Genomic DNA, 16,611 nt, shown 5'->3' with positions numbered 1-16,611 from the left:
CTATTGGAAAAAAAATTAAGCCGCATTTTTTTATTAGATTCTTATTTTCATGCTATTATTGATATCTCACTTATATGTAAATCAAAGTGTTGCACTACATCACATTACGAGAAGAAAATAAATTTTATACTTGATGCATAAACTAAGTTAATAAAAATGCTTATAAATATAAAAAATTGTTTAGCTAAATTCCCGACATATGCCCGATTAATTGTAAGCAACTTAAGACTAACGACTCTAACTTAATAAAATAGTTTGGATAGCGCTCACGAAAGCGGTCAAAAAGAATGACTGTTATGAGGAAATAACTGTTTTAATTGGAAAAAAAAATAAGCCGCATTTTTTTATTAGATTCTTATTTTCACCATTTCACCATTATTTTCACCTACCATTCACCTTAATGTCTTCATGTACCAATTTAATAATGCACTTTTATAACTTCATTATTCTTTTTATATAAGCATAATTGACTCATGCCGGCAAGGCAACACTCCACAGTCATATGAATTTACCGTATTTAAAATTTTTCATATGACATGCCTTGCGCGACACCACTCCCTATATAGGTTTTTTGACACATCATCTATAATGGCGATTTTTTTTACAAATGCTACCATTCACCTTAATGTCTTCATGTACTAATTTAATAATACAGTTTTATAACTCCATTATTCTTTTTATATAAACATATGCCGGCAAGGCAACACTCCACAGTCATATGAATTTACCGTATTTAAAATGTTTCATATGACATGCATTGCGCGACACCACTCCCTATATAGGTTTTTTGACACATCATCTATAATGGCGATATTTTTTCCAAATGCTGCCATTCACTGTAACGTTTTCATGTACTAATTTTATAACAATTCAATATAATTTTATATAAGTTGATAAATAAATAAAGATTAATGTCATTTATAACTTTATTTGTATATTAATAATCATATATCAATAATTATATACAATATATCAAAATTTCATAGTCACAATTATTTTCCAATGTATTTTCGAAATGTCAATTGTTATATTATTATTATTATTATATATACAGTTTAATGTTGTTTAAGTTACAATTTAATTATGTATGTTACAGAATAGTCTTCAATTTTTGTATTATTAATATTAAGATATATATTTTTTCACATCCAAGCAAAATATCTTTATCACGTATCATATAAAATTTAAATATGTTTGAGAAGAGGCTAATAAGAATAGAAATAAAAAATGTAAGTATTCTGTTTCTTCTGTATTTGATGATTTCCATCCGTCAATTCCATATTTTCCTGTATGTGTATGTATATATTTCAGTATTGCATTAAATGTTATATATATATATGTTGTTCTATGCTTTCCTAAAAAATAATTGAAGTTTTAATACTGGTTACAATTTTATATATTTTTGTTCATCCAAAAATTTCAAAATATTGTATAGTTGTAGATCTCAAAAAAAAACACGCCTTAAGTATTGTATATATCAATATTGTTCAATGTTATATGCTCTCCTCTTCAATAATTATTGAAGTCTTAATATAGGTATTGTGTATATAAATTTTTATATATTCCATCCGTCAATTCCATAATTTCACATATATATAGTGGTGTCGCGCAAGGCATGTCATATGAAAAATTTTAAATACGGCAAATTCATATGACTGTGGAGTGTTGCTTTGCCGGCATAAGTCAATTATGTTTATACAAAAAGAATAATGAAGTTATAAAAGTGTATTATTAAATTGGTACATGAAGACATTAAGGTGAATGGTAGGTGAAAATAATGGTGAAATGGTGAAAATAAGAATCTAATAAAAAAATGGGGCTTCATTTTTTTTTCAAATAAAACAGTTATTTCCTTATAACAGTCATTCTTTTTGACCGCTTTCGTGAGCACTATCCAAACTATTTTATTAAGTTAGAGTTGTTAGTTTCAAGTTGCTTACAATTAATCGGGCATATGTCGGGAATTTAGCTAAACAATTATTTTATATTTATAAGCATTTTTATTAACTTAGTTTATGCATCAAGTATAAAATTTATTTTCTTCTCGTAATGTGATGTAGTGCAACACTTTGATTTACATATAAGTGAGATATCGATAATAGCATGAAAATAAGAATCTAATAAAAAAATGCGGCTTAATTTATTTTTCCAATAAAAACAGTTATTTCCTCATAACAGTTATTCTTTTTGACCGCTTTCATTTTTACAATCCATCATCAATTTAATATCTCTCTCACATCTTCATTTTAATTGCATAAATATCGACTAGTTTTTACCATAACGCGAGCAAAATGAACGCGTTTCGAGTATTCAATTTGATAGTGCAGAGCTGCCTTAAAAGTACATTTGAAGAAATGACTTGACTTGCTCGTCGCGTAACTCGAAAACTTGGCGCCATTAAATTTCTGGAAACTTTGCGAGAGGATGTATTTCTTAATTAAGTGCGAGCAATATTATGTATTGCATAAAAAAAAATAAAATAGTGGAAGGAAGTAAAATGTGCATTGCAAAATTTAGCAAAGACAGTTTCGAAGCGGAGATTATTGATTCGCGAGGTAAGTTGAGCTTGACATTTCAATAATTATATTTGTCTGTATATGTACTTTTATTTCATTAGAAGATCGTGAAATACTGGACCAGCAATGTCAAGAACTTAATAAGGGTATGTACATAAATCAATAACAGTTTTGTCATTTTCGCATATGCATATTTATACAATAGTCTATATACATATGTACATAGGCAATGCAATAATCGTTTTTTAATTTAAATTAAAATTAATAATACATTAAATATTTATAGACTTACTAGAAGCAGATACTAAGTTAAATGAAAGTGAAGCAACAACGAACGATGATAAATCCGGTAAGTACAATACTAAAGTGCCTTTGAAATAAATTAATGAGCATTGTCTTTTAAAAGAGGCGCCATTGGCAGCTTATAAGTCAAATACTGACACAACAAATAAAAGCAACCTGGGACAATTTGAAGCTTTCGGTATGTGTGCAATTATTAAAACTAAGCCAGGACTAAATAAAAAATCATTTGCATTACACTTCTGACAGAGTTATGTTTTGTAATGTATTTATTTTTATATGTTAAGTCTTAAATATGCATAATTGTGAGTACCACAGTTTTAAAGCCAGAGTCGGAAAATATCAAAAGATTTATAGCCTTATTAGTTGTTGAAAACAATTTAATTATCATTATGTATTATGAGTTATTATAAAAAGCTACACAAAAGACACAATCGGTCATTACTTTTCTAGGAATAGTGTATTCTCTTGTACGCTATATGCCTCCGGACGTACAAACCTTTTTTAGTATTCAAACAGTTTTTGCTAATTTGTATTTTAACTAAAGCTAACATTGTATACTGATAATACTCGCCTTTTGGATTGTTACCTAATTGGTGCTAGTACCAGTTATTTTGTGTTCGTTTCAGGTGTCTTGTGCCCGTCTTATATTAACATGTAAAATAAATAAATGTATTAATAAAATACTTATACCTTAACATAATAGACAAAGACTGGCCTCTAAATGGCTAGATTCCCCAGCATAAGCATTTTATACATTTAAATCGCTTGGTAATTTTCCACATTCTATTCAAGGAGTCGATTCCAATTATACTCCGGATATAACTAATCAGTCCAGCACTTATATACTTCCAAGTTTAACTTACAGAATGTGACTCCACTAAGTGATATAATGGATTTGATTATTCCTAATTGTGAAAACTTTTTTTTGCTTGTTTTGTAATAAATTGCAATCAAAATTCGTTCGTCACTTGCATAATAATAAGCCACAAGTAAAAAAGTGTTTATGCCTGTCGAAAAATGACAAAACTCGAAGAGTAGTTATTAATGAGATTTGGAGTAATGGCGATTAAATCGACAATATCGATGCATCGTTAAATAACGAAATTTTAAAGCGAATTAACTCTAAAAACGAATATGTTGTGATATGTTGCAAGGGATGTTCTGGAGTTTTTCCCCAAAAGTACAATACGCAGTCATATAAATAATTGCATAGGCGGCGATCATAAGAAAGGAACTCCTGACTTGCTTAAGCAAGGTCGCTCTAAAACCGGCTCTATGCATAAAAGTGCAAGTGACGTTCTCTTGTAAGCTATATGCCTCCTGACGTATTTAAACCGTTTTTGTTAATATTTTTATTTATTTACTAAGGCTATTTTTATATACTTGATATTACTCAAATTATATTTTGTTAACTGATTCGTGCTCATTCCAGCTAGTTTGTGTTCGTTTCAACTGTCTTGTGATCGTCTTATATTTATATGTTTCTAACAAAGGTAATGAAAAGTATAAATACATTTTTTTTATATATATAAATAAATTCCTTATCATGATCAGTACAGATATACATTTTTTTAACAACATTCATGCTGCTTAACGTTATATAAAAATGATTGTATTAAAATATAAGATGCAATAGAGACACATGCGAATGATCATAGCAAATGCCAATTAACTGCAACTGAAGTGGAGGTATACACTATGCCATATCCATATCATATCGTACTGAAGTTCGCCGTGCTTCATAGATTCTGCGTTTGCGAATAAAACAATCAATTCATCATATATAAGATTTCTAGAAATGGGATTATCATTTAAAACAGGCATTATTTTTGTGCGTACAACGTCATTTGCACTTTTATGCATGAAGCCGGTTTTGGAGCGACCTTGTTTAAGCAAGTCACGAGTTCCTTTCTTATGATCGCTTCCTTTGCAATTATTAATATGACTCCGTATTGTGCTTTTGGGGAAAAATCCGGAACATCCCTTGCAACATATGAAATCAACCGCTTCGTTTTTAGAGTTTACACGCTTTTGACGGGGCACGATTAGAGTTCCGTTATTTAACGATGCATCGATATTATGGATATAATCACCATTTTTCCGAATCTCATCCATAAGTAATCTGCGATTTTTGTCATTTTTCGACAGGAACAAAAATTTTTGTACTTGCGGCTCATATTTATGAACAATCTGCAAGTGACGAGCAAATTTTGCTTGCAATTTATTGCAAAATAAGCAAAATGTTTCTTACAATTTGTTTGGGTTTTCGCAGTTGGAATAATTAAATCCCTTACATCACTTAGTGGAGTTTCAGTTGTGTAAGAAAAAACTTGTTTAATGTTAGAATTATTTAAAATGCTGGACCGGTTAGTTATATCCGGAGCATAACTGAAATCGAATCTTTGCGTGGAATCTGGACAATTAGTATTAAACGATTGAAATGAATCGTTTATCGTGGAATGATTTTGATTTTTTGCCGATGAATCTAAACAATTAGAGCCAAAGTCGTTAAGTCCTAAAGATCCACTATTAGCCGATGCATTTTGAGTTGTGTTTATAAATTGTTCGGATGCATCTATTTAAATATATTTAATAATTAATAGATAAAAAGGAATCTATTTTACTTATTAATGGACGTAATTCAATATTTTAAGTAAATATTTTGTATTCAATATAGTAGCACCAAAGACAATATAAACACTAAGCTGAGTAACGCCATACAACAAAATGCTACTATGCATTTTGATTTTTTAAAAATTGAGAACGAAAGCGAAATCTGTAGCATTGCACTCTCACAGAGAAAGAAAAAGCTAAAAAAAAAAACAATATGCTTAGTTTTTTAGCTCAGATCACGACCTACCCAAAAGTTGGTATACATGTGAATGCATTTCGTGCACTGAGGTTGGCTCAGTACAAAAAAATTTGCATTTTTAAGTCGATGCAAATATTTATGTAATTTTTTATATTTTTGAAATAATGTATTAAATTATTATTATTTTTAAGTAATACAAAATAAATTTAGGAAATAAAAGTGCAAATTTGTTGTTTTCAAAGATACATTTAAATAATTTTTATTTTTTTTATTTTATTATTTTTTGTTTGAATTATAAAGCACAAAGCACTCTTTTATTTCTTAATTGGAGAGTAAAAATAATATTAATTTAATTTAAAGAAATTATGTAAATATTTGCATCGACTTAGAAATACATATTTTCTGCGGAGCCAACCTCAGTACACAAAATGCATTCATATATCAACACAAATTTGGGATAGGTTATGATCTGCGCTAGAAAACTAACAAAATTAATTTCTTGCCAGCTAAAGCCAGAGCAGTGAATAACAACACATACATACATACTTTAAAGTTGTTATGCATGTATAATTCACGCATACAACGAAAGGTGCACGCATTCTATTGGCTGACTGTCCAAAAAGAAAAGTGAAATCAATCTATGTGTGCTATTTTCTTAATAAAGTTATTGCGCAAGAAGCGCCTTGTGTAAAAATTATTAAAGTTCTTAAATTTTCCTGCAAAATTATTTGTTAATATCTAGGGTAAAATATCATTTAAATAAAGCATGCATTTCATGGATAAGGCACAAGCACTTTGCGTCGATCGTAAGTTCTAAACTTTTTCGCTCAATGTACTTCGAAAACGAAGCGACGCAAAGCAGCATCGTCAAGCTTTGCTGAAGGCAGGCTGGGGACTAACTTCGTAGTTCGTGTCAGCATCAGCAAGCCGCGACTTCGGCATTCGTTCGTCTGGTCTTTGGAGAACGAACAACCAGTAGGCAGGCATGCCGTACGAAGCCTCAAAGGCCAGAAGAAAGGCCAGGCTAGAAATTTTGCGTCGCATTCAAATGTATGGGCGTTACTCATCTTAGTGTTTATATTGTCTTTGGTAGCACTAGGAGCAGTGCCCTATACATATTTAAGAACATTTATTTTGCTTAACTTTCAGACCTTTAAGGATATGGCATAGTGTATACCTCCACTTCAGTTGCAGTTAATTGGCATTTGCTATGATCATTCGGATGTGTCTCTATTGCATCTTATATATTATATTTTAATACAATCATTTTTATATAACGTTAAGCAGCATGAATGTTGTTAAAAAAATGTATATCTGTACTGATCATGATAAGGATTTTATTTATATATATAAAAAAAATGTAATTATACTTTTCATTACCTTTATTAGAAACATATAAATATAAGACGAGCACAAGACAGTTGAAACGAACACAAACTAGCTGGAATGAATTTGAGTAATATCAAGTATATAAAAATAGCCTTAGTAAATAAATAAAAAAATTAACAAAAACGGTTTAAATACGTCAGGAGGCATATAGTTTACAAGAGAACGTCACTTGCACTTTTATGCATAGAGCCGGTTTTAGAGCGACCTTGCTTAAGCAAGTCAGGAGTTCCTTTCTTATGATCGTCGCCTATGCAATTAATTATATGACTGCGTATTGTACTTTTGGGGAAAAAATCCAGAACATCCCTTGCAACATATCACAACATATTCGTTTTTAGAGTTAATTCGCTTTAAAATTTCGTTATTTAACGATGCATCGATATTGTCGATTTAATCGCCATTACTCCAAATCTCATTAATAACTACTCTTCGAGTTTTGTCATTTTTCGACAGGCATAAACACTTTTTTACTTGTGGCTTATTATTATGCAAGTGACGAACGAATTTTGATTGCAATTTATTACAAAACAAGCAAAAAAAAGTTTTCACAATTAGGAAAAATCAAATCCATTATATCACTTAGTGGAGTCACATTCTGTAAGTTAAACTTGGAAGTATATAAGTGCTGGACTGATTAGTTATATCCGGAGTATAGTTGGAATCGACTCCTTGAATAGAATGTGGAAAATTACCAAGCGATTTAAATGAATAAAATGCTTATGCTGGGGAATCTAGCCATTTAGAGGCCAGTCTTTGTCTATCATGTTAAGGTATAAGTATTTTATTAATACATTTATTTATTTTACATGTTAATATAAGACGGGCACAAGACACCTGAAACGAACACAAAATAGCTGGAACGAACACAAATTAGGGAACAATCCAAAAGGCGAGTATTATCAGTATACAATGTTAACTTTAGTTAAAATACAAATTAGCAAAAACTGTTTGAATACTAAAAAAGGTTTGTACGTCCGGTGGCATATAGCGGACAAGAGAATACACTATTCCTAGAAAAGTAATGACCGATTGTGTCTTTTGTGTAGCTTTTTATAATAAATTGATCTGATTTTGCATATATGATTAACTCATAATACAAATGATAATTAAATTGTTTTCAACAACTAATAAGGCTATAAATCTTTTGATATTTTCCGACTCTGGCCTTAAAACTGTGGTTCTCAGAATTATGAATATTTAAGACTTAACATATAATAATAAATACATTACAAAACATAACTCTGTCAGAAGTGTAATGCAAATGATTTTTTATTTAGTCCTGGCTTAGTTTTAATAATTGCACACATACTGAAACTTCAAATTGTCCCAGGTTGCTTTTATTTGTTGTGTCAGTATTTGACTTATAAGCTGCTAATGGCGCCTCTTTTAAAAGACAATGCTTATTAATTTATTTCAAAGGCACTTTTTTGCCTGACTTGACTTGCTCGTCGCGTAACTCGAAAGCTTGGCGCCAATAAATTTCTGGAAACTTTGCGAAAGGATGTATTTCTTAATTAAGTGCGAGTAATATTATGTATTGCAAAAAAAAAAAAATTAAGATAGTGGAAGGAAGTAAAATGTTTCGAAGCGGAGATTATTGATTCGCGAGGTAAGTTGAGCTTGACATTTCTCCCTTCAATAATTATATTTGTCTGTACATGTAGTTTTATTTCAGTAGAAGATTGTGAAATACTGGGCCAGCAATGTCAAGAACTTAATAAGGGTATGTACATAAATCAATAACAGTTTTGTCATTTTCGCATATGCATATTTATACAATAGTCTATAAACATATGTACATAGGCAATGCAATAATCGTTTTTTAATTTAAATTAAATTAATAATACATTAAATATTTATAGACTTACTAGAAGCAGATACTAAGTTAAATGAAAGTGAAGCAACAACGAATGATGATAAATCCGGTAAGTACAATGCTAATGTGCCTTTGAAATAAATTAATGAGCATTGTCTTTTAAAAGAGGAGCCATTAGCAGCTTATAAGTCAAATACTGACACAACAAATAAAAGCAACCTGGGACAATTTGAAGCTTTCGGTATGTGTGCAATTATTAAAACTAAGCCAGGACTAAATAAAAAATCATTACATTACACTTCTGAAAGAGTTATGTTTTGTAATGTATTTATTATTATATGTTAAGTCATAAATATGCATAATTGTGAGTACCACAGTTTTAAGGCCAGAGTCGGAAAATATCAAAAGATTTATAGTCTTATTAGTTGTTGAAAACAATTTAATTATCATTTGTATTATGAGTTAATCATATATGCAAAATCAGATCAATTTATTATAAAAAGCTACACAAAAGACACAATCGGTCATTACTTTTCTAGGAATAGTGTATTCTCTTGTCCGCTATATGCCACCGGACGTACAAACCTTTTTTAGTATTCAAACAGTTTTTGCTAATTTGTATTTTAACTAAAGTTAACATTGTATACTGATAATACTCGCCTTTTGGATTGTTCCCTAATTTGTGTTCGTTCCAGCTATTTTGTGATCGTTTCAGGTGTCTTGTGCCCGTCTTATATTAACATGTAAAATAAATAAATGTATTAATAAAATACTTATACCTTAACATAATAGACAAAGACTGGCCTCTAAATGGCTAGATTCCCCAGCATAAGCATTTTATACATTTAAATCATTTGGTAATTTTCTACATTCTATTCAAGGAGTCGATTCCAACTATACTCCGGATATAACTAATCAGTCCAGCACTTATATACTTCCTAGTTTAACTTACAGAATGTGACTCTACTAAGTGATATAATGGATTTGATTATTCCTAATTGTGAAAACTTTTTTTTGCTTGTTTTGTAATAAATTGCAATCAAAATTCGTTCGTCACTTGCATAATAATAAGCTACAAGTAAAAAAGTGTTTATGCCTGTCGAAAAATGACAAAACTCGAAGAGTAGTTATTAATGAGATTTGGAGTAATGGCGATTAAATCGACAATATCGATGCATCGTTAAATAACGAAACTTTAAAGCGAATTAACTCTAAAAACGAATATGTTGTGATATGTTGCAAGGGATGTTCTGGATTTTTCCCCCAAAAGTACAATACGCAGTCATATAAATAATTGCATAGGCGGCGATCATAAGAAAGGAAGGCCTGACTTGCTTAAGCAAGGTCGCTCTTAAACCGGCTCTATGCATAAAAGTGCAAGTGACGTTCTCTTGTAAGCTATATGCCTCCTGACGTATTTAAACCGTTTTTGTTAATTTTTTTATTTATTTACTAAGGCTATTTTTATATACTTGATATTACTCAAATTCATTCCAGCTAGTTTGTGTTCGTTTCAACTGTCTTGTGCTCGTCTTATATTTATATGTTTCTAACAAAGGTAATGAAAAGTATAAATACATTTTTTTTATATATATAAATAAAATCCTTATCATGATCAGTACAGATATACATTTTTTTAACAACATTCATGCTGCTTAACGTTGTATAAAAATGATTGTATTAAAATATAAGATGCAATAGAGACACATCCGAATGATCATAGCAAATGCCAATTAACTGCAACTGAAGTGGAGGTATACACTCTGCCATATCCTTAAAGGTCTGAAAGTTAAGCAAAATAAATATTCTTAAATTTGTATATGGCACTGCTCCTAGTGCTACTATATTGAACACAAAATATTTACTTAAAATATTGAATTACGTCCATTAATAATTAAAATAGATTCCTTTTTATCTATTAATTATTAAATATATTCAAATAGATGCATCCGAACAATTTATAAACACAGCTCAAAATGCATCGGCTAATAGTGGATCTTTAGGACTTAACGACTTTGGCTCTAATTGTTTAGATTCATCGGCAAAAAATCAAAATCATTCCACGATAAACGATTCATTTCAATCGCTTAATACTAATTGTCCAGATTCCACTCAAGGATTCGATTCCAGTTATGCTCCGGATATAACTAACCGGTCCAGCATTTTAAATAATTCCAACATTAAACAAGTTTTTTCTTACACAACTGAAACTCCACTAAGTGATGTAAGGGATTTAATTATTCCAACTGCGAAAACCCAAACAAATTGTAAGAAACATTTTGCTTATTTTGCAATAAATTGCAAACAAAATTTGCTCGTCACTTGCAGATTGTTCATAAAAATGAGCCGCAAGTACAAAAATTTTTGTTCCTGTCGAAAAATGACAAAAATCGCAGATTACTTATGGATGAGATTCGGAAAAATGGTGATTATATCCATAATATCAATGCATCGTTAAATAACGGAACTCTAATCGTGCCATGTCAAAAGCGTGTAAACTCTAAAAACGAAGCGGTTGATTTCATATGTTGCAAGGGATGTTCCGGATTTTTCCCCAAAAGCACAATACGGAGTCATATTAATAATTGCAAAGGAAGCGATCATAAGAATGGAACTCGTGACTTGCTTAAACAAGGTCGCTCCAAAACCGGCTTCATGCATAAAAGTGCAAATGACGTTGTACGCACAAAAATAATGCCTGTTTTAAATGATAATCCCATTTCTAGAAATCTTATATATGATGAATTGATTGTTTTATTCGCAAACGCAGAATCTATGAAGCACGGCGAACTTCAGTACGATATGATCAGAGCAAACATGAGATTGCTCAGCAGACTATTACATGAAATAAAAAAATCAGAATCTAATGAGATACAGGAACTTAAAGACGCCATGAATCCCAAACATTTGGATTTGATGATATCTTGTATCAGAAAAGTGGCTCAGTAGGACTCTTCTTCGTTGTTTTTTTAAACACCTTCAGTTGCAACGAACCTTACAACTCTAATTAAAAAGTGCGCAAAAATATTGCATTAAAACACAAAATCATGAAAAAAATAATTAATTAAAGATTTTCTTGTTCTATGGGAAACCGAAATTCCTCTTTTTATAAACAAAAAAATCTATAGAGGACCAGTCAAAGAAAAAAAGAGCCCTACCAACTATTTTACCATGTAAAGAAGACATCAAAAAACTGTTTGATTATGTGATAAAAAAATCGGAAAGCGCTCTTAGTGTGCTAAAAATTAAGTTTGATTTTTTATCATGAACATCGTTGATACAAAGCACACTAATTGGCCTTCAAACTAGAGAAATCGCTCAAAAATACACAAGATTGACTATTCGTGGAAAACTCAATTGAACTGTGCCAGTGCTGCTCACACCGTTTGACTAGTATTGTATAGAAACTATTCTCAAACATCGTAATGATAACATATTTAGCGTGCCTAACGCCAAGCCCTTAGCAAAGCAATATGTAAGGGCTTGTCCGATTCTAAAAAAATTTGCCCAGGAATGTGGGGCTTGCTGCCCAGGAGCTTTACGGGGAACGATGCTTCGAAAGCATTTAGCTACCTATACATCGATGCTTAACGTCAAAGATGTCCAAATTGATAGGCTTGCCAATTTTATGGGTCATCATAAAGATTTACATAAAGAAATCTACAGAATCCCTGTAACAGTAGCGGAGATAGCCGAAGTATCCCAGATGCTTATGGCAGCTCTTGGAAATAAGGTTGAGGATGAAAACACAGTAGCCCTTGATCAGTTAGAAGAAAGTAAGTGCGTAGATTCATCAAGTTTGTGAGTGATACTAAGAGTAGTTATGGTGAAAATTGTAATATCTTAACTTAACTAATAATTACTTGTCGGGCTTATTGTGAATGTTTTTACATTGTACCTGAGATCCATTTTGCAGATGATCCTTTAGAGGATTCGGAATCAGATTATTCTGAACAGCGATCAGAAAGCGACTTCAATATTTCCGATAATGAAATTGTAGAAAAATCTAATAAAAGAGAAAAGCGCCCAAGTAGTAAGTATTAAATTGCAACCTACATATTTATGTCACGTGCTTACATGCATCGCGTTTAGGCTATACTATTTATCCTCATTGACAAAGTAAAAAGAGATATCGTGCTTGTGAAATGTCCGATCGTCTGTTCAAACGAACGCGATATTTTGCTGGCCCAATAAAGTTATATCAACGAGACGTAAAGTGCTAAAATTATATAATGACGACCACTGCGGCCTTATACAATCATAGAGATTGACTAACTTTTAGTTGAAGACGAAGATGTTTAACTGGGTGCGTGGCGAATGTTTAAAGTTAATATCACCTAATAAATTGTTTTGGTAGGCTGTATTAAGCTGTTATTGGTCTGTGATTGAGTATTGCGACGGTTGCAACCGACTGCGACGCTTCTAATTGATTTTTATTTATTACTAAAACGTTAATCTTTTTCACACTATATTAAACTTTATTATTTAACAGGCTCATCATTTGGAAAAACCATAAGAAACCGTTGGTCGAATGAAGAGCGTGAAGAAATATACCAACGCAGTTATAAATAATTCTACATATCTAAAATGTAGGACACCGGCGCAAGTAAAAACATGGATAGATAATCAGCGCAAGGCTAAATCAAGAAAATCAACTCCGCAAATAGATTAAATAATGAATATGTTGACCATATTTAGAACTAACTTGACTATACTTTTTCGTATTTTTTTATGTTAATATTAATTTATGCTAAGAATATTTGGAATTTGTTAAAAATGCATACTACAAATGTATTTAATAACGTCATTTATGTAAATTCATATTGTTAATTTTACTTTAACCTAAGATGATTTGAAACTGCATTCAAAATGTATTTGAGTTTAATTTCAACTAAGCCAGCCTGGCACTGAATTTAAAATGTATAGATTTAATAAAATATTGCTTAGTTTTATAGGCGTTATACTTACATTTGAGTTTTGTTGTATTTCACCGTTCCTGTGTCCTCATACCCTCCATATAATCGCTATATATATAAAATATTTGCATCTTCCTCAGTACGTTATTTGGGGACAGCTATTTGATTGTTATTTACTAAATTGGGGTGTGAACTGGGGCTATAGGGACAATTGGCTATTTTGGGGTCAGACCTCAAAATTTTTAGGACTGAAATGTCTACATTGGTGACTTTTCAAAATAAATATATATGTATATATATATATATACATCAATATGGCCTTAAGTATTGTATATATATATATTATACTATGTTATATGCTCTCCTCAATAATTATTGAAGTTTTAATATGGATATTGTGTATATATATTTTTATATATTCCATCCGTCAAATTCCATATTTTCATATATATATATATATCAATATTGTTTTAAGTATTGAATATATATATATATTGTTCTATGCTAAATATAAAATATTTGAAAGCAACGTTACTTTTTTTCGAATCATCAAGCAAAGGATAAGCTTCAGTGGATCGCAGTATGGCAGCTGCTCAACTACTTCCAACACCTTGCCTGTTACAAAAGTTGTTTACTATTGATTCTAGGCATTAACTTTGTATTAAATAATGTTTTAAAACATAACTAGCGCGGCATCAGGTGATCGAAGATCCTCCCAATTTACTATGTTATAAATAACATTGGCATCACATCCATTGTCGTTAATAAAACAAATTAAAAACTTTTTATGGCTTAGAAGCCATACAATGCAAATTGCCCCTTATTTTTCATTGCAGTCCAGCACGGACGTAGCGTCATACCACTGTTCGCTCGAACAAGTATTGTGCCATTGGAAGGAATGCTGTCGCAACAACGTTTTGTCATTAGTAGGGTAAAACTAACCTGTCTCACGACGGTCTAAACCCAGCTCACGTTCCCTTGCATGGGTGAACAATCCAACGCTTGGTGAAGTTTGTCTCACAATTATGGGAAGAGCCGACATCGAAGGATCAAAAAGCGACGTCGCTATGAACGCTTGGCCGCCACAAGCCAGTTATCCCTATGGTAACTTTTCTGACACCTCTTGTTAAAAACTCTTTAAACCAAAAGGATAGATAGGCCGAGCTTTTGCTGTCCCTGTGTGTACTGAACACCGAGATCAAGTCAGCATTTGCCTTTTTGCTCTATGTGTGGTTTCTGTCCGCACTGAGCTGGCCTTGGGACACCTCCGTTATTATTTGAGAGATGTACCGCCCCAGTCAAACTCCCTACCTGGCAATGTCCTTGAATTGGATCATACCTGAGTAATTGGAGTTATACCAAATTTTTAAATCAATAATACATAAATGCATTCTCTCATTAAAGAATTTGTTTGCGATTATATAACAAACTCGTGATACTTTGATCAAGAAGATTGCATCGAAACTCAATACCATAAGACATAATAATTATATCCGTATAATGGCTAGGAAATGATACACGTTCCATTTAATCAAGTAAGTAAGGAAACAATAAGAGTAGTGGTATTTCATTGTCGATACCAAACCGAACCTATGTGTGGTTTCTGTCCGCACTGAGCTGGCCTTGGGACACCTCCGTTATTATTTGAGAGATGTACTGCCCCAGTCAAATTCCCTACCTGGCAATGTCCTTGAATTGGATCATACCTGAGTAATTGGAGTTATACCTAATTTTTAAATCAATAATACATAAATGCATTCTCTCATTAAAGAATTTGTTTGCGATTATATAACAAACTCGTGATACTTTGATCAAGAAGCTTGCATCAAAACCCAATACCATAAGACATAATAATTATATCCGTATAATGGCTAGGAAATGATACACGTTCCATTTAATCAAGTAAGTAAGGAAACAATAAGAGTAGTGGTATTTCATTGTCGATACCAAACCGAAGTCTAATATCTCCTTATCCCACTTATTCTACACCTCTTATGTCTCCTTACACTGCCAGATTAGAGTCAAGCTCAAAAGGGTCTTCTTTCCCCGCTAATTATTCCAAGCCCGTTCCCTTGGCTGTGGTTTCGCTAGATCGTAGATAGGGACTAAACAAAACATATTTGTTTAACGTGGCGTGTACCCCGTAGGGATTTACTACCACGGTATTCGAAATACAGCGAGCCGAAACAAAGCGTTGGACTAGCGCCCCTCCAAGACACTGCATGTGCAGTGCCCCTTCGTTACCAAATTGAATGCATGCTTGTCGAACATGACATTCCCCCTTGGTGGGAGGTGAGATCTATCTATACCTCCGCTGGTCTATGGGTACAGCACCCGGTTGACACGCAACTCCACTCCGAGTGAAAACTCTCCCCACAATTGGGTATCGAACCACAGCCACCACATTACTCCCCGAAGGGCCACAACAATTAACCAGGACGGAACGAGTTCCGTGGGCTCCTGGTTACCCGTGGTACCAAATTACAGCTTTGGTCGGCAGTTCGTAGCAATTGCCACTTCCCAGTTTTGTTGACGACAAACACGGAATGGGTCATCCAATGTTCGACTTACCCCAAATTGGGTTTTGGCTACCAGAAAAGCTCTGTTCTGCTTCGTGACACGGTCCATGCCACTCCCAGTTTGGACTAACGTCAGCCCAGCACTGGTCGGCCCTGTGTGGTTGCACTTCACTCCATCCCTCGCCGCCGTCTAGCAAACACCGCTCGCGCAAACATCTCCAGGAGTAGCAGCCACTCTGTTGTCTCCAGGACCCGGGAAAAGTCCCAACGGGTACCTTCTCTCGTTACACCAAGTCCGTCGAGGTCTCGCAGATCTGCATAGAGTGGGCAAGCAACAAGC

At 32.6% G+C, this 16,611-nt stretch overlaps 1 protein-coding gene across 16 annotated transcripts; it reads left to right on the top strand.

Moving 5' to 3' along the window:
- The first annotated feature begins 2,173 nt into the window (after positions 1-2,173).
- LOC26530914 (uncharacterized) lies at positions 2,174-13,803 on the top strand. 16 transcript variants are annotated; one of them, XR_011417250.1, is made up of 12 exons: positions 2,178-2,555; positions 2,618-2,662; positions 2,803-2,865; positions 2,923-2,997; positions 8,440-8,629; positions 8,685-8,743; positions 8,883-8,945; positions 9,003-9,077; positions 10,334-10,394; positions 10,456-12,612; positions 12,753-12,869; positions 13,329-13,803. XR_011417250.1 is itself a non-coding variant. In XM_070210878.1 (5 exons), the coding sequence occupies exons 1-5, from the start codon at positions 2,456-2,458 to the stop codon at positions 3,475-3,477; spliced, it is 315 nt and encodes a 104-aa protein (XP_070066979.1). In that variant the 5' UTR covers positions 2,235-2,455; the 3' UTR covers positions 3,478-3,502. The 16 variants fall into 16 exon arrangements, 2 of the variants coding, with proteins under 2 accessions (XP_070066979.1, XP_032289136.2); XR_011417259.1 differs by having other exon boundaries at positions 2,174-2,555; positions 2,621-2,662; positions 10,456-12,869; XR_011417254.1 differs by having other exon boundaries at positions 2,177-2,555; positions 8,696-8,743; positions 10,456-12,869.
- The last annotated feature ends 2,808 nt before the right edge of the window (positions 13,804-16,611 follow it).

Source organism: Drosophila virilis, unplaced genomic scaffold (assembly GCF_030788295.1).
Source record: "Drosophila virilis strain 15010-1051.87 unplaced genomic scaffold, Dvir_AGI_RSII-ME tig00001562, whole genome shotgun sequence".
Lineage (NCBI taxonomy): Eukaryota > Metazoa > Arthropoda > Insecta > Diptera > Drosophilidae > Drosophila > Drosophila virilis.
The sequence above is the reverse complement of the archived record's forward strand: the minus strand, read 5'-3'. Positions and strand labels throughout refer to the sequence as shown.